The sequence below is a fragment of the Camelus bactrianus genome, chromosome 14 (genome assembly GCF_048773025.1).
Source record: "Camelus bactrianus isolate YW-2024 breed Bactrian camel chromosome 14, ASM4877302v1, whole genome shotgun sequence".
NCBI classification, from domain to species: domain Eukaryota; kingdom Metazoa; phylum Chordata; class Mammalia; order Artiodactyla; family Camelidae; genus Camelus; species Camelus bactrianus.
The window spans coordinates 12206566-12226031 of record NC_133552.1 but is presented as its reverse complement, the minus strand read 5'-3'; the positions used below and the strand labels follow the sequence as shown (position 1 = coordinate 12226031).

General features: G+C 43.7%; 1 protein-coding gene across 1 annotated transcript in view; it reads left to right on the top strand.

The window, feature by feature from the left end:
• The first annotated feature begins 7399 nt into the window (after positions 1-7399).
• Positions 7400-19466, top strand: part of LHFPL6 (LHFPL tetraspan subfamily member 6) — a 196129-nt gene continuing 184062 nt past the window's right edge. The window contains exons 1-2 of the mRNA XM_074378094.1: positions 7400-7731; positions 9235-9808. Coding sequence (XP_074234195.1) covers positions 9424-9808 — 385 coding nt within the window. The 5' untranslated portion in view covers positions 7400-7731; positions 9235-9423. The remainder of the gene's footprint in view (positions 7732-9234; positions 9809-19466) is intronic.

Sequence of the window (19466 nt, the reverse complement as noted above, 5' to 3'; positions counted from 1 at the left end):
ACATGGAGTCGACAACTGAAAAAATGTCGTTCTCCATCTGGTTCTACAAGGATTAAATCACTAGCCACCGCAGTCACTGACCTCTAACACACCCCAAAAGGAGTTCAGGGTGGAGATCAGAAATGAGGCCCTCTGAGCTCTGGGAAAACTGGCAGAACAGGCTTTCAGATAGATATTTTCAGGAGAAATTTTTTTATGAACCTGGATTCTTGCATCTTCCCACACTTAGAAGAACACTAAAACCATTAACCAAGTTATCTGCTCCCCCGTGACTAGCAGCAACCTGCTGAGATGTGTGCCTGGTTGCATGTATCTACCCTCTTTGCCAAAATCACATGTATACTGCCCTCCCCTCACCTCTTCAGGCAGTTCCTCAGAGCTCTCTGGGAGGCAGTCTCCCGGGCTAGAGGCCTCAGTAAGTCCCCCTATAAACCTGTAACTGACAGCGCTCACGTTGTGCGTGTTTATTTCAGGCGACATAGCAAATGTCCCTTGGACAGCTAGTTCTTCCAAGCGGACATGTCTTCCTCACGACACATTAATACCCTTGTGGTAGCAGTTGCATCATGGAGATCTGTATTTTCCCCATCCCTCTCCAGACATGGCAGCTATCCCGTGTCTACGCCTTCGAGGGAGAAGGCACAGCATTGCTGTTGACTCCTCTCTCCCTGGAAACAAAGCAAAACAGAACCAAATCCCAGAAACAGAACCCTTGTCCTCTTTCTCTTTGTTGGTCTGTCTGTCTCCTCCCCTTCCCCCTCCCTCTCCCTTCCTCTGTCCCGGTCATTCTCTCCCTCTCTTCTTCCCTCAACTTGGTTTATTACCCCCATCACCGTGTCTAATGTCTACCTGGTGACACAGTTGATGTTGTACATCGCTCTTAATTCTGTTTTCATTCTTCAATCTTCTGCTTCTTGTCCTCTTGCCCAAGTGCTTTTGCTTTTAATACAGAGACATTGATCTTTCAGAAATACAACTAGCCAAAAAGCATTCTCTTTTCATCTACTTTTTCACTCTAGTTGGCAACTCATTTAACACAATCTTTGGCCTTTCGACTTAATGCTGACTGCTGAGAATTAGTTCCCTTCTTTTCTCCTTGGCCTCCATTAGTAAAGATCCCGTGTTGTTGGCATATTGGTCACAAAATGGTAATACTTAACTAATACGTAAGCGTGCGTACATTCAGTTTATGACAGTTCTCACTGGGGCCTCTGATTGGGGCCCTTAAGGAGCACTTCTCTTCCCCAGCTGCAATCTAAACAAACTGACAGGAAGAAAGTGGCAGATGGAGACCAAAACATCACAATTATTACTGATAAAGGCTAAAGTGGAGAGTGTAGCTTGGTGAGGGGCAAAGGGTCTGCTAACGGAGCCCCAGAGCTTGGTGGAGAGACTCCCCCACTCTCTCCATCTCAGCAGTGTGGATGAGGGTGGCCTCCCTTGCGGGAGATTCACCCACAAGAGCGGAGCAGCCCTAACGCAGCACACTGGCATGGGGGCAGGCGGGGGCATTCCTCCCGGAAACCCTCATTTCCCCAAGGGCTCGAATGAGTGGAAAGAGGCCAGGTGCATTTCAGCTACATTTCTCCTGCAGAAAAACAGGGAACTGGGAAAGACGCATTTCCCTTCCACCATTTCCCAGTGGCTGTAATACGAAATTATTTACTGTAGAAAAATCAGTGCTTGCAATCCCCTCTTAGTATTATAATACCAAAGTCAGCGTTTATGTTTGGCTTTCTTCTGCTGGATCATTTTACTAGGATACGTGCTCCTTGCAATGCATCTTATTTTGGTGAAGGAGGGTAGGACTTAAGATTTTAAAATACTGTAGGTCAAATCTTTGTGAATCCTCTCAGAAGTTATGGCTGATGGGTGGCAAATATTATTATCTACACATACACAAAATGTTTATCTCTTTCTGTGGAACTCATTATATTAATCTTTCTATGTATTCTGGGAAAATTTTTTTAAAAAACCACAAAACATAGTTTTTAACACTGAAAAAGCCTTAGATAATTTTTGATACTAGAAGAAAAAAAGAAGCATAATTTAAAAGTAGCAAAAGCATAACTGATTCAGTATTAAAATTGTGCACTGCTGCAAAATGCATACTGGGTCATGTAGCAAATGTATGTGTAATGTATCATAGACATTTCCCAATTTTGATAGTTTAATGTGTTCACTACGTTAAATGTGATTTAACACTTCACATTTTTTTCTTCTTATAAATAAGTTATTGATTTAAAATGTGCATGCTACTTTAACTCATAAAAGAGTAATACAGAGAAATTATATGGCACTTTATGCTTCCAAAGTAATTCACAAACTTTAAATGAATAATGCAGGCAGCTACCCTGGGAGCAGGGCACAGACTGTATGCATCTTATTTCCATGAGCTCTCCTGGGAATATAGCCACACAGATCACTCTGTTTAGAAACTGTACATATGTAGACATATGCAGTTTCTACCGGAAAGAGGGGTCTTGAGTCTACCAAACACATGAAAGGAAGTTTCTAGAAAATGAAATAGACAACCCTACTCTAATGGGATGTTGGGGTTGCCATGGTAAACGTATGTATACAAATGGGAGAAGAAGCACGTAAAAGCAACACATGATTTCATCCTGAGACTCCTTGAAACGGAGACCGGGAAACCTGAAAGGTCGCTTATCCCATGAGATGTTTTTTTCTTCTGTAAATAAGATGGACACCATAACAATACCTATTTAAATTTGTCTAAGATAGGATTCATGAAGGGAATGGGTAGGTTAGCAACGAAGGAAGGAAGGAAGTGGCCAAAAGGAGGAACTTAACATGGTCTCTATTTATTTTAACCCTGTTTGTGGTGTCTGTCCTGAAAACTGTGTCTCACAGCGTCTGTTGAGGAACAAATAATATATTCCAATGATGAGCTAATGAGCTCACAGCCAGGAGCAGTTAAGGAAAGTCTCTCTTCTCTGTCTCTGCCTGGAGCTGTTTGTTACCCACTAGATCTCTTCTGCATCTTGCACTTTCCTGCACCCCCCTCTTGCTGGAATATTTTCAAGGGCCACTTTCTTATATCGGGCCATTTCTAACGCTTAGAGTTTCAGTCTCTTCAAACCCCTCAAAGTTAAGACTTTAAGGGGAGACATCCTGTCAGCTCCCTTCATAGCTATTCCTGTTTCTACTACCAGGTTTTAAGGAGGGTCCATCTTCTCTGATCGACGCTATAGACAGCGGATGCCCGCTGCAGCCACCAATTGCTGCAGAATGACTTCTCCCTTGACACCGCTCTGCCCTCTCTCTGCTCTGCTTGGTGTTTGTGCTCTAACCCACCTGACTGTGGTGCTGGCTCTTAGACTGCAAGAGAACTGTTAGTTTGAATAATGTGGCAGGTTTGAACAGTCTGGCAGGTATGTATTTATTACTAATCACAGATGTAAACAGCTAAGAGTTATTGTCACACCAAGAGAAGTGTGAGGCTGATGCAGCTGCCTAACGGAGACACCACGGATCCATACTCCCCCTTTGACTCTGTCATTCCTAGTGCGTGGGCTTTGTCCTCATGCCTGGCCCCTCCTGGTCGAAAGATGCTTGCTGTGCTACAACGTGTAGCACACCCATCTTCTAGGGTTGGAGAAAGAGGATGTGGACGTAATGGTACCAGCACACTCCCACTCCCCTCTCATTGGCCAGTTTGGCCCTCAAACCTCAAGAGAGGCTGTGAAATGGAGATTTTAGCTTTCACTGCTTCAGCTGGAGAAGAAGATATAGAAGAAGAGCATCAGGAATGGACACTGTATCAGCCAAGTTACAGTGATTGTCGCAAATGGGAACTAACGAAGTCCCTTTCCAGCCTCTCCCCAAAGGTCAGAGGTGATTGATTCCATCGTGTTCCCTATATTCACTGCTCGACTTCTTTCCTAATTTTGCATAGCATACCCTCTCTGTTTAAAAGTTAAATATCCACTCTGTAGGCTGCACTAGAACAGGATAATGATCACAATAATATTGATCTGTTCATTAATTCCCTCAGTTAATGTTTAATTACTGAGTATCTATCTTCTGTTGCCAGGCACTAGTATACAATGTTGACTAACATTGGATTTTTTGTCACTTAGCATAGGTCTTATCTGTACAGTGCTTTATTAATTAGAAATGCTTTCAGATACTAAAAAGCAGGAAATTCAAATAACAGTGACTTTAACCATATTCATAATCTGTAATTTACTTCTAAAAAATTGAGAAGGAAAGGTGTAGCTCTGCCGTGTTGGGGTGATGGAATTAGATCTCTGTGATTCCTCTCATGGCTACAAGAAGGCTGCCACAGCTCGGAACATCCTATTCTTCAATAATGTGTCCAATGGCAACCAGATGATGAGAGAACTGTTCTCTTATGCCTCCTCCTTTTATTAGAGAACTCGCTCTTCCCCAGAGGACTCCTTCAGTGGGTTCATTGTCTAGAACAGGGTCATATGGCCACCACTAGCTTTAAAGGAGGTTAGAAAGTTATCTAGTGAATATGGGAGAGGGGGTGGGGAATTAATAGTGGGTAGCTAACCAAGAGTGTTGTCAGAGATGCTTTCTAGCTTTCCACATATTTTTACATTCATGATCTCATCTTATGACTCAGTGGGCCTGCTATCCAAACAGTCTGGAAACTCAAACCTGAAATAAGAGATATAAGCAACATTTGCTATGTGAGAACTTCTGGCTGGGATGTAATTTAAAAACTCTTTGAAGGTGCAAACTTGATGCAAGGATTTTAAAGATAGTATAACGCAATTTGTCTATAAAGTATGTATACAAGAACTCAAAGAGTAATCCAGATGATTTTATGTTTGGGAAGATACATGGTGGAATGAAGTGAGAAATTCCAATACAGTCAAGGCTCAGCTCTGGGTAAGACACTGGAAGGTCTCAGAGCCTCTGCTTCCTCATCTGTAAGATTACATACTGGAACAAAATTAGTTGACTCTTCAACTTTTTCCTCAAATAGAAAAGCACCTATGTAACCATGACACTAGAAGTCATGAGCTAGAAGAATGTTAGAAATCATCTATTTCCAACTCTTTTTACAAATGAGGTAATTTAGGCTCAGAAGGGTCACCATTTGTCCAAATTCACTCATCTAAGTTAGAAATTTGAGTCCTAGAATGGAACACACTATGCTTTCACAAGTAATTGATAGTGCATCCTGATAGATAAAAAAAAAAATTCAGCTTCGTCCCCTATCTTCATTTTCATCTGAGGCTGAATCTCTTCAGTAGCATTTACTCTGTTTAACTGAATGCAGATAATGAGATTTTTATTTTATTTTATTTTATTGAGTTATAGTCAGTTTACAATGCTGGGTCAATTTCCATTGTAGAGCACAATTTTTCAGTCATACATGAACATACATATATTCATTATCACATTCTTTTTCACTGTGAGCTACCACAAGCGAGACTTTTTTTAAGTTCACTTTTTAGCTGTAAGTTCTCAGGCCAATTGCTTAACCTCTGTGTAAAATAATAACTGCAATTCCTTCAGCTTTTCTGTTTTTTTTTTTTTTTGAGGACTAGATAAAATAATCTATCAAGAAAACTTAGTATAAGGACCGAGACACAGCAAGAACTTAGTGCTTCAATCTTCAAGTTGAGAAAATGTTCTAGACCAACATCCACAGCAGGTTGTGTGGAGGGTGAGCCCGAATCTCTCTCCCGTAACTTTGTCTTTATGGAGCCGTATCTTCTGCCTGGACGTTACACCGATCTGAAAGCTCTGTGTGATAACTAGGTTAGGATACATAACTGAAAATCAGACCAGTCATTACCATACGGTCACTGAGCTTGTTAACCAGTGGCATACAAGACAGATAAAAATAACTTCCATCAGGGCTTTTGATCAGCGATTCTGATCATGGATTGGCTGCAGGGAAACAGAGAACCATCTGACATTTTATTGAAACAGGTTTTCTCTACCTCAGCACTGTTGGTATTTTGGCCTGGATAATTCTGGGAGGCTGTCCTGTACATTGTAGGGTGTTCAGCATCAACCTTGGCCTCTGCCCACCAGATGCTGGTTGCACCTCCCTAGTCATGATAAGCAAAAATATCTCCGGACTTTGCCAAATGTCCTCTGGGACGGGTCATAATCTCCCTTCTTCTCTCCCGTGAGAACCACTTGGTGTGTAAATGCCTTTTTTTCCCCTGGGAGGCTTATCAGTTTCATTTTTAAAAGGTCTATGACCTCAAACGTGTTGGAACTAATTATACAAAGCCTTTTAAAATAATAATGCAAGAACGCACATCTCCAGCTGTGGTTGTAAAAAAATGGCACACCACCATGCCTAAATAAAGTGGTGCAACTGGAAAATTTTCTATGAAATATATACCTACCCATTTCTTACTTTCAAGTACTTTGAAAAAGCCGTATCTGGGGAAGTAGCTGCTTCACAAACTGGTATTCCCAGATGGCGTGATTCTTAAAAACTGTCTTCAGCAGACTCCCACAGTCTACTGAATGTAGCGCTAAACTTCCAAAGGGGTTAGCGCTAATGACAAGCAAAAAAAGACCGTTAAGTCCAGAGGGGAAGTCAAAATCAGTGTTTCTCAGTAAAGAAATTCAATGGTGGTATTGATTGCAAGATTGATTGGACGGAGGGATGGGAGCGAAGGGGGTGGGGGAAGGGGAAGGGAGAGCAGAGGAGAAAGGGGGAGAAAGAAGCACAGAGACACAGAGGAGAGAGGGAGAGAGACAGAGAAAAATGCTTTGGAAGAGGTTCCCAAAGAGGACGTCTCTTGGGAGAAGCTCGCTGGAATCTCCCCCTGTCTTCCCGCCGGCTTGGCTGGAAAGGCGGATCCTGACGGAATCCTTTCAGCTTGGCTCTCGCTTCTCGCCTCTCGTTCTCACGCCCACATAGGCCGTGTTCGCCCTCTTCCAAAGTGACCCCATCCCAAGAGCCTCCCGAAAGCTCAAAAGGGTCACTGCAGCCAGTCTTTAAGACGCTCCTTCCCAACGCCACCCCCTAAAGGCGGTCAGAAGCCGGAGTTTAAACTCCAAATACCAGACCCGGCAAAGCCAACAGGGAGGGTGTCTCATCTTCCGCGGCCCCGAGGGAGCATCCCAGAAGACACGCAACTTTGTCCCCTACTTCTGGGCCTGTCTGCCTGCCCCTCAGTGGGAAGGAGTCGCGGGGCGAGGAGGGCGGGAGGGGGCTCGGGGCCCGCGGAGCCGCGAAAGCCGCCCCCGGGGGTGGGCTGGACCCCAGCGCGCCGCAGCCGCGCCCCCCACCCGCCTGCCCGCCCGCCTCGCGCGAGGGGAAGGTCCCCGCCGACCGCGCCCTCGCTGCGTCCGCTCCGGGTCCCGCCGGGCGTGAGGGGAGGGGACAGGCGCGAGAGGAGGGCCCGGCGGCGGAGGGGAGGAGGCGGTGCGTGCCTCGCCTGCCAAAGGCAGAGCCGCTCCTCCGCGCGCGAGCCCCGGCGCCCCGCGCGGCCACAGCGCTCCGCCCGAGCCGCCGCCGGAGACCCGCGGGGAGCGGGGGCTGCACGGGCGGCGGCGCCGCGCGCCCTTCCGGAGACCCTGCGCCTCCTGCCCTCCCCGGCTCTCCCTCCCGAGTCGGGCCCGGGGCTCCGCGGCGGGTAGGGACAGCGACGAAGGGGGAAGGACGGTGTTCCGTGCCGTGGATGCGCCGCCCGGGGAAGACAGCAAGTTGTGTGTGCGCCCCGGCCCGGGGAGGGAAGGCGGCCGCCGCCCGCCAGCCATGTGAGTCCAGCGCGCGGCTGCCCGCGGACCTGGGCTCCGCTCCTTTCTCTCCGCGACCCCTAGTCCCCGGACGCCGGAGTTGGGCTGCTCCCGGGCTCCAGACTTCCTGAGCTTGGCCGCCGGCGGGCTCTCCCTGCCCGCCGCGTCTGCTGCTGGCGTCTGCCTCCGGGGGGTGCTGCCTTCCCATCCTCATCCCCTCCCTCCTCGCGGGGCCGGCTGGAGAAAGCCCCTCTCCCCCGTTGGGGGTTTTGGGCTCATTGTGTGTCTTCGGGGTCGGGTGGGGGTGGGTTGGTAAGGCCACTGTAGGGGGCTGGCCACGGACTTGTCATGTTCGTGCCCCAGGACGCCTTCCCTCAGCTCGAGATGAGGGCCCTCGTCCCCCCACCACTGCCACCTCCCACTCGCTTCCCCTGCCTCAGGGCCCAGACAGACCGACTTCAGCCGCTAATGCTGATGCTGACCGCAGTTGACAAGAGTTAAAAAAAAAAAAAAAAAAGCCGAGTCTCCCCTGGAGTGACACGCCGGAGTGGAAGTGGGGCGGTGGGTGGAAAGGAAACAGGAGGGGCGAGGGTCGGGAAAGGAGAGAGGTGGGGCGCGCGGGGTGGCGGGGGGGCGCTTGCTGTGGGCCCTGAAAGCTGGAGGTAAGAGCGCCGCTATTGGAGCTGTGCGGTGCGTGAGCTCTGGGCTTCTGTATTCATTTCTTTGTGGAAAGTGTGGGAAGTGGTTCTGGAACTCTTTTTGAAAGGGAGAGAGGGATGGAACTGCATGCACGTGGAGCCGCTTGAATGACTGTGGTTCGAGGTAGCGTCCTGGAAAGCATGGATTATTTTTCAGGTTAGACACTGACTGATACTCATTCAGCAGGAGAGGTGGTTTCAGTAATTTAATTGGAACCAATGAATGAAAATTGCAGATTTGAAAATCTTTCGTTGACACTAGGAGAAGATAGTTAAGACTGAAGGAGTTGACAAATGTCGCTGAATGACAGCTGGGGATGCCTAATGGTCCCATCCATTCTGTGTGCCTCGACAGTCTGTAATTGCGAAAATTATCCTAATTATTTTGTTCGGGCTCATGTAGAGACAATGCACGTAGAGGAACATAGAAAAGTTGCTGCAAATTATGAGCATGAACTTGCAGGCCAACTAAACAAACCACGGTATGGCTCATTTTATTATAATATTTGGAATTATGTTTAGTACCAGTAAAAATGCTACATTACTTTTAATGTGAGTGTATGAAATGAATTCACTGGCTTGGCAAGTAGAAGTCATGCATTTCTTTGAGTAAATAGATGTCCGAGTTCATTTGGGAGCATTTATAGGAGATAACAGCATGAAAAGCTTTGCACTAGTCTGGCAAAATTCAGCTTACATTCTTTTCACTTTTGAAGTACTGAGGCAGTTTTGAATGTTTATTAATACAGAGTTGTAGACCAACTGAATCGGTGTTATTGCTAATCTAAAAATGCTTACCTCTTACTCTTTCTTATGGTTTTACCAGGGACCATCACCCTTACTGTGGAGGATGGGAAGTTGATGCCCAGGAAGACTGAAGATCCATTCATTTAATAGGCACTCTCCCATCACAGAACTTTGGATTACTGCTCGGTCCCGGTGGTTTCACACCTTCACTCACTCCTGCAGACCCTGAACAGTTCCTTTGGGTCCTCCTGGCCCTATCTGGTGGAAGATGGCATCCAGTCTGACTTGTACCGGGGTCATCTGGGCTCTGCTGTCATTTTTTTGTGCTGCCACCTCCTGCGTGGGGTTCTTCATGCCTTACTGGCTCTGGGGCTCACAGCTGGGCAAGCCTGTGTCCTTCGGTACTTTCCGGAGGTGCTCGTATCCTGTGCACGATGAGAGTCGGCAGATGATGGTGATGGTGGAGGAATGTGGGCGCTATGCCTCCTTCCAGGGCATCCCCAGTGCAGAGTGGAGGATCTGTACCATTGTGACGGGCTTGGGCTGTGGCCTCCTCCTCCTGGTGGCGCTCACTGCCCTCATGGGTTGCTGTGTGTCGGAGCTCATCTCCCGGACAGTGGGAAGAGTGGCCGGAGGAATTCAGTTTCTAGGGGGTAAGTGACTTTGTTCAACTTCATTTGTTTACTGGAATCCCAAAGCAATATCGAAAATTATGTTCCAGTTGTCCGCTGAGATTATTGAAACTGACACTGGAATCCTCAGGAGACCTAGACGTGGAATGGCTTTGGTGACAGATAGCCAAAGATTTATTTATTTATTTTTTTTACCGGAATTGCTTTACAACCTTAAGAGCTCTTATTTTCTGTACATCCTTGAACATGTGCTACCTCATTGGCCTGCTGGCTACCGCCTCTGTCAGGCAGTAACATCCAGGTTGTTTACGATGTAGCAGAGGAGATAGTTTGGATTTTATCTTCTTAGTCTTTCAGTTTACTCCTCGTTGTAGTTGCTTCAGCAACAATTACGTTGTCTGTGCCTTTCTGGAATCCTCAGGTTTTTAGAGATGAAAACGTCATAGGAAAGGAGAAAAGGGTTTTGATTCAACATTGTCATCGTAAGCTTTTAATACTCTTTGGTGGATGTAAAATTAAGCCTTGCCCAATCTTAAACTATATTTCTAAATAAATGATTACTGTTTTAAATGAGGTATCAGTTTTACATTAACGACCGTGGATTTCACAATGCCACAGATAGGCTTAATTACCTTGTTAGGATTTAACTTTCCTGGGTACTTTGCTGCAAAGGAAAAAAAAAAAAAGAATATTTAGTAAATGATGTGTGCTTCTCCCAAAAGGACTGGATAGTCTCACTAACACCAGAAAAGGTTTGATTTTTACTTGGATTTCTTCCAACAAGTATTGCTTCAGTATCTCTGGTCATGTGGTTTTAATTATACTTTATATATTTTCCGCTGCGCCTTTCACCTCCATTTTTCAACCTGATGGGCTGAACTTGTCTGATTTATAATCCGCCTTGGTGAAATATGACAACCTCTGTAGATAGTATAGGATGCAGGGGAATAGGAAGCCAGGAAAACGTATAAAATATATCTGTAACTTCATTACAAAGTAAAAGTCTGTTGCCCTTTCATTTGGTGTTTTCTTACACTCTTTTGTGAAACATCCAAAAGAAGAAAAAACATTAAAAATGGAGAGTTCTGAGATAGAGTCTACAGGTTGGAGAAGCCCCAAGAGGTTATTTCAGATGATTTAATATAAAGCTTTCAAGTAACGTTTTAAGTAAGAGAATTCTTGTGTGAAAAATGCCAGTGGCAAAAAGTTTTGTGTTTTGAAATAAGAGATACCGTTGTTTGCCGTTCTTGATTGCCTTACCAGATGGAACTGTGTCCTCTTTTTTTTTTTTTTTTCCTGTTCCCCTGTGGTTTTGCGTCTCAGTCTGCCCTAGGAGGCAATTTGGGGGACTTAACTGTCTTTCCTGCTTCACTGTTCAACGTTGGGCAAAAGTCTTGTGTGTGATATATATATTCATACAGATATAGAGTAAAACTATTAGGAAACATAATGAGCTTTTGTAGAGAGTTGCAATATAAACCCAGGCTTGGAAAACTTGTTGATGCCACAGATTTGAAGAATAGGACTAATGCCAGGAGTATTTAACTTTTTTTTCTTTAAGAATAAACTTGATTTGCTGTTTGTGTTTTACTTGGCTCCAGAAAAATGCTTAGGCCGTTTCTTTTTCTCCTCTTACGGTAAATATTACTTTCCATTGTTTTTCTTCATTTTCAGGCAGGGACTACTATTATTTCTGGCAGAACAGGGAAGTGCTTATAAAAAGAAATCAGTTTTTACTGATTACCTTTAAATGTGTAATGAAGGAAGGCAACAGGAAGTGAATCCAAGACTCGTGAGATTTATGTTTCCCTCTCTAAGCTATGTATAGATTTGGGGAAATTATATAGAAATAGATGTCCTACAGAAAACTCGAGGGGAAAGACCATTGGGGAAGTTACGTATACTTTTAAAAGGACTGGTTCTTTTTCTTTGTATATGCTTTTCATGAACTCTGGCTTGGTAAGATTTATTGACTTTGAGCTAAGAATATAGTTTATTCTAGAACTTGGTGTTCTCCCATTTCTCAAATATATTTCTCATATCTAGCAAAAAATAATTTTGAAAAAAAGTTTTGAGTGTAAAACCTAAGAGGTTTTTTCTGATTCAAACCTTTTGAGGGCACAAGTAAGTAAATATATCCCATTACCCGAGTGAGTAGTAAGTTTAGAATTAAAAGATGACTTGACTTACTGGAAAGGTTTTGGAAAATCTACCATTGGTCCGTTGGTCACTACCATTTAGTGAAAGACTAACTCATGGAAAAAAAAAAAAAAAACTTCAAAGCAACTTCAAAAAGAATTCCTCCTGTTGTTCATTTCATAATTATTCAGCTTTTCATTCATAAAATCTTCAGTGTGAAATAGTTTTGAAAGTTTTCTTGCAATGGGTGGGTTTCTTAAAGACTGCAAAACACCAAAGCACTGAGTTGTGTGAATTCCATAGATGGCAATGCTTCAGAAATGTAGCCGAAGTGCAGGGTGCTCTGCCGTAAGGCGGATTCTCCTACTAAAAATGATTCACCCAGAAAGGTTATGTTTAGCTAAAGTTAGGATTGCTCCAAAAACAACAGGAAGCAGGGGAATGGCAGAGGCTGGAGGCATCCTGCTTAACCCTGCCTGCTGTGTCTGGAGTTTGCACATATGGTATAACGTCAGGCAATAAAACCCCTGCAGTACTTTGGAACCGGTGAAAGGACGAAGTGTCAGCCTTAATTTTGAACTGCCTTGCTATTGTTGGTTAGAGGTTAACGTGTCACCTGTCAATAGAAAGAACACGAAGTGGAACTGTTGTCCATGGACGTTTACTACCCATAAAAGACATACTTCAAGGAATCAGTGACTTCTGCCTTTCTTGTGGTAACTTGTACATCAACTTTAATTGCCACCATCTCCAGCTTATATTTTAAGTCATGTCTTTGTCATAATTTTTGAAAACCAGTCTGGGTTGAGTTTTACCGTCAATTGAATTTTTAAAAGGCGTGTAGAAAGCCTTTGAGAAATATAATGTGTAATAAAAATGTTAACATGCAGAGCTGGGTAATGGTGCTATGAGAAAATAGAGGTTTTAATGCTGTTTTTGTTTGTTGGACATAAAATTATGTGCTTTCAAATGGTTAAGTACTTTAACAGAGTTTTTAAAACTTGATACCCAACTTTCGATGGATGTGTTAGTAAAACATCTCATTTACATGCCCTGTAAAGAAAGCATGTAAGAATGTCGTGAAGATGTATTACGTCTCTCTTAAGTTCTGCCCACTGGCACTTGCACGTGTCAGGACCTGAATTTGCAGATTTCATCGTAGGAACTGGCTGATGCTTTAAAGGGGGGACACGGAAAAGTGTCCCAAATTTGTATTATTCCACACTTAGTTTGGATGTGAGTCACAAATATGTATCAAATGGGTGAAGAATGCTAATTAGCAGCAAACAATGACCTTTCCAGTTTAGACACTGTTCTGCTCTAAGAAGCCAGGGGAGATAATCTCCTCAGCTAATTGATGGTGAAGTGCTGCTCAAGACAGTAACAACGACAGTGTTTCTTGGAGCATCCCTTTCTCTGAAAGCATCACTGCCTTCCCCAAATCCCCTCCCTTAGGGCTCTGCCTGGGCCTGTCTTTCACCTCTTTAGGATGAGGGCTTAGGACTTCTCCCCTTGCTCCACTTTAAACCTGACCTGACATGGGATATGTCACATGGTGTCCTCCACATCCAGGCTCTCTGTCAAGTGACAGACTTGATGACTGAAGAGTAAGACAAATGGTAAGTGTTGGCATATTAATGGGCAGAGTGGCTTTTTAGTGACAGTGTCTTAACCGAAAGAAGTTGCTCTAATTTCAAGGAATCTAGGCATTTCCTGGGCCAGCTGGGGAGCAGGCAGAGCTCTTTTTGCTCATCTCTAGATGTCATCTTCTAGATGACAAACCGCTCCTGTTTCCTTTAGCGCCGCTAACCTGGGACAAAAGGTCCAGGCGAGTGGGCTGGAGTTCTCAGCCAGTGGTTCTCAAACTTCAGCATGCAGCGGAGTCCCCCACAGGACTTTTTCAAACCCACGTTTTTGGAGCCCACCTAGGAATGACTGATTAGCAGGCTTGGTGGGGTGGGGTCGAGGGCTGGTGATGTGCGTTTCCAACGAGTTCCCAGATGCTTCTCGTGCTGAGATCGCCACCTGGAGGACCCTGTTCTAAGTCATTTTGTATTTTTGAAAATGACTTCTGATAGTTGGTTTGCTTTCAGAATTTAGTTGATGTTTCATTTTATCATGACCTGATGTACCCCTCTCTAACTGGACAGAAGTAGAAAGACCCCACCTCTGTAGTCTGGTATTGACTGAGCACATCCATCTATCCGAGTTCTTGTCACAGAAAATCGTTTTCCTGGAGTTCTCTCTCTTCATACATATTACATACACAACACAATGATCATATATACATCATGTGATATATTATATTCTTTTTTATCAGTGCCCAATACCAGAAAGAAGTTTTGATAGATGGATAACTCAACATTAAGGCCTTATATATTATATTCTTTTCTATCAGTGCCCAATACCAGAAAGAAGTTTTGATAGATGGATAAATCAACATTAAGGCCTTAATACCGCCTCTGTAGTTCTTCTGCAGTGGATTTTCAGTAGGCGATTGCTGATTGAAAGACATGAAGACCATACTGCAGACCACAGAGGTGGGCTAGGACAACCCTTGGCCCCAACTCTGTAAAGCCATGTGTGTCTTGGAAAAGTAGAATGATTAAGCCAGGAGGACACTCAGGAACCAGCCAGTCTGAGCTTCTGCTGCTAGTCAGGGTGATATAAACCAGCTTTGACGAAGGAGAAGGTCACCTGGTCTTAAGCATCTCTAGGGAAGAAGATGACTCAGTCTTGCAGAAAAACAGTACTTTCTAGGACCACAGTCCCCGTCTTCCATCACACTCGGATGTCCCAGGCACATTGACACAAAAGAGGAGTGAGCTTGAGATGGAGACTTAAATGGTGCAAGGGTGTGAGTGGGGCTCTGGCTGCCAGAAAGGAGTGAGAGGGAGATGCTGTGTGGACAACCCAAAGGAACACCACACATTGCATCTGCTCCGGGCCCTGGATTTGCTAAAGGAAGGGAAGTCGATGAGTTCACTGATCTTTCATAAAATCTAAAACACCAAATTTTATATGTTTGTATCTGATTATGTTTTAAAATTATAGTTTCAAATACTCATTGTCACCAGTTTTTTTTTTTCCCACATGCTTTTGATTTCTCCCAGAGGAACTTGTTTATGAAGCCTTAACTTGGACAGTTTTTCATTGTTTTCAGACTTTCCTATGAAGCTTCCAGATTCTCCATATCAATAATGAACACCAGAATTCAATGCAATATTCTTTTAGTTCCTGAGTGTGCCTAAAATCCCCTGAAAGCTCCAATGGAGAGTCCAATGCCCTGCCCCAGAGAGTCTGATTCGGTAGGTCTGGGTGGGGCCCAGGCGAAACTCTTGTAACAAACTCTAGGGGTTCTGGACACACATGGTCCACGGACCACATTTTAAGAAACATGAACCAATTTTATTCCCTTAAAACCTTCTACGTTGCTGGTGTGAGAGCACAGACTTAGATCAACTGTAAAGCTAAGTATGGATTATCAGTCTCTTCCCATCCATAGTCATTTATTTTGGAGATAATATGATTCAGGCAGAAAATATCAGAATTAGTGTGAGAACAGAGCAGTTTGTAACTGGGCTTTCCTTTATGTTACATTGCTGACCTTGGGTGTTAACTGGGGTCAGCCAAGCCTGTGTATACACTTAGACAGCAGAAGAGCCAAATCTTTTCCACGCTTTGCTTAGATGAAGACTCGACTTCTATTTGTGACTGCAGTTGCAAATTACAGACCTGCTCTCACGGCCAAGTGCTGTGTTTTGCGCCGGTCACCCTGCAATCCTGTGCAGTTAGGGTGTGCTCAGATCCCTCCTTTCTTTTCTGCCAAGTATACTTAGTTTTTTCTTATTTTGAGTTACTAGTTTTGACTTCCCAAAATTGTGTCTCTGAAGTAAAAAATAACAATGATAATAGTTCTTAAAAATGACAGAGTAAGGACTTATCCATTGCATTTGGGCGTATCATATTAGCAGCCCTGAAAGACTTTTTTCCTAGAATTATTTAGATTTTTTTTTATAGTCCAAATCCTCATTTACTTTATGTGGAGTAGAGTCTTCCTAAGAGAGTCATTTGGTGTTTAACTTACTTCCCTTTCTTGCCACCGGCTAATGCAGGCAGAGCCGGATACTTCCCAGGCCAGGGTCGGTATGGACTAGTTAGCGTCCCTAAACACAGAGATTGCAGGTTGTTTAGTTGCCTTGTAAAAAAACATGTTTTCAGTTATAAGGAAAACCAACTGAGGAAGGTGAATGCATAACCACTTCTAAAAGAAAAACTTAAAACACACACTGAAAAGAACTTTACAGCATTCTACATAGGTAGTGTCACAAGATGCATACAGTCGGCGCTCCACACAGAGTCATCATTGTTACATTCTCTGTACTTGAACCCTCCAGCTCCCTCCAGCTTGGCAGGGTGTCTTATTGTATGTGTTGCTTATAATCAGAAAGGATAACAGCATTCAGCTCAAAGCTTTTATTCTTGGATGTCATTAAAATTCATCTTTTTGTTTCCTTGTGGCATCACCCTCAAGTGTGTTCCGAGGAACACTGATTTCCGAATGTACCAATAAGTGTTAACAGGAGAAAGCAAAATCATTTTGGGAACCAGTGGGCTTGAGAGACACTTGGTTATGGAAAGTGAACAGATTTCATTACAGCAGAATTTCACAGAGCCTTTAGTACGTTAATACTTATACCAATCTCCTGGGGGGATGTGGAAGGTATAATAATAAGTGTTTTCCTAACTAATTTGAGCCCAGCTCCCTGGGGACTCGTGATCTGTGGCAGGTAATTTATTCTTTTTTTTCCTTTTAACAACTGAGAACACTGAATTTTAGAGAGTGACACCCAAAGTCATCCCGTTAGTTACTGGGTGAGCTGTGAATGCTATCTCCATAGTATTGAAATGTTAACTTGAAATCCCACCTTGTATTATTTGTAGAATTCAGAATTTCTGACCATCATGGATAGCAAGTCTCTTAACATGAGTGCACATTTTTATTGTTTCTTTGGTCCCCAGTTTATGCTTGTAGTATGACAGAACACGGGTGGTTGTACGATACAGAAACTTTTTTTTTGCCAATTCTCAAAAAATACATGATAGCTTAATGTTAATAATGTAATATGTAGTAGAGAGGCCACTAGGGGAGCGTGCCATAACATCCAACCAAAGCAAACACACTGCCTTTCAGAGATTATTTAACAGAAGAATTTTATCTTTCATTGTTGCGTGCTGGCCAAGGTGCCTGGTGTAAGTTCCCCAGTGTAAATTCTCCATTGTTAGAAGCCCTTGTAATAATCCTTTGTTAAGGCTGATGATAATGTTAACTTGAGAGGACATACTTCTTAAATAACAAAGCCAAGGACCTGTGTCTCTCTCTAGAAATGAAGAATGATGTTCTACCCTGTCAATCTTGATCAATAAAAATACTATGAATGAAACAAAGAGAGTTCTAGCTACATCACTCTAAAGGAGTCTAGTGATGTCCTGGGGACTTTTGAATAGTTACTTTCAGAAGATCGTGAGGTTGGATTCAGTGTTGTCCCAGTGCTGGTGCACTGATGATAGTGCTGAATTCATCACTGAGCGATCTACGTATCCTTTCTTTTCTTTATATGATAGACATCATACCAGTTAGTGATTTTCTCTTAGAATTCATGAAGCTCAAATTATAACATAAGCTCCAGAACTGATCTGCTTATAACTTCAGTAAATACTTTAACCTTCCATGTGTCTCATAGTTTCTGTAATCGGGCAACACCAGATACCATGATGTCCTAAAACGTGTATAAAAATATTGTTGGATTTTCATTTTCATTTTATGGTTCTCTTTTTCCTCTATGTCTTATCTCTTCCAATAGAGCAAGAATAAGGTTAATATTTTCCTTCTAGCCGTACAGTGGCTAGCGTAGTAAATGATACCTTATGTATTCAATTAATACATGATATATTAGTTAGTTTTAATTATTTATTAGCAACATTTTTATCTGTAAGATGTGACCTTGTTCTTCTATACCTCATGGGAATATTGCAAAGAAGAAAGAAAATAATGCTAGAAATGTGAAGATATCAGAAGCAATGTCTCCTTAACTGATGTCCCAGCATAATGTTAGTCTTTTGTGGGGAGAGGGGGAGGTAATTAGGTTTATTTATTTAATGGAGGTACTGGAGATTGAACCCAGGACCTTGTGCATACTAAGCACACGCTCTACCCTTGAGCCAAACTTGAAAAGAAGTTTTTGTAGTCTTACAGGTCGAAATGAGGCTGCATAATACTACCTCTCTCTTCAAGTACATTTTGAAAGCTCTGAATGAGCTTTATTTATTTTCTGCAGTAAAGAAATAAGCTGCCCTGGTCTGAATGTTGGTGTCCCTCCTCCCTCCTGCCACCCTCATCCACCCAAATTCATTTGTTGAAATCCTCATGCCCTGTGTGATGGTATTGGGAGGTGAGGCTTTTGGGAGATGATTGGGTCATGAGGGTGGAGCTGTCATGCATGAGATTAATGCTCTTATAAAAGAAGTTGGAGAGAGGGTCCTTGCTCCTTCTGCTATGTGAGGATACAGGAAGAGAGCTCCCAGCCAACATATGGCCAACCTGATCTTGGACTCCAGCCTCCAGAAGAAGGAGAAATACATTTCTGTTGTTTCTAAGCCGCCCAATCAGTGATATTTTGCTACTTCAGCTAGAATGGACTAAGAAACCAGCTTAACTTTAACGTTGTGTTTCACAAACTTATCTGAGACTGGCGGAATCCTACTTATCTGTAATATGCAATAACATCTCCTTGAATGAATGGCCAGCAGAACAAACTTCAGGAAATGCTGAGTTGAAATATGTAGTAAATCCGGGGAATTAGTGTTTAGGGGCATTTAGCAGTATTTTTTAGTGCCTGCTGTGTGTCAAATACGGTGCTCAGTGTTGGAATACAAATTGAGATAAGATCTCTGCTGTAGAGGAGCTCACAGTCTCACGGAGGAAACCAACATGTAAAGTGCAGTTACAACCCGAAGGACTCACGATGCATACACTCTGATGCATACGGTGAGGCTGATCCAGCTGTCAAGTGAGGTGCTCGCCAGCCCCATGCAGGGTGCCAGTCATCTTCCCTTCTGCCCTTCTCCTGCTTGGCTGTGCATCGCAGGGGACTACATTTCCCAGAAGCCTTGACACCTGGCATCTGGGTACATTCAGCCAATAGGAGGCACATTTGGAAGATGGAGGCAGGGAGAAACCAGGGTATTTCTCCCCCTCTAGCTCCTCCTGGGCAGAATCTTCGGCAGCTGTTGTCTCTTTTCCTGGAAAGCCCTGCCCTTCATGGTCCCAGCTCCCATCAGGAGCTGCCGTCCTGATCCTCCCCTAGTAGACAGTCCAGTTCTCCTCGCCATTGGTAATACATCTTCTCCCAGCATCACTCCATGCTAATGGATGGTAGCAGTTTTCTGCTGATGCCAGTTTCCGGGTCACCTCTTTAACTCCTGTCTGGCTTTTTAGCTCTTCCGTCACCTGTGTAACCAGTTTCCTGTATTATATTAA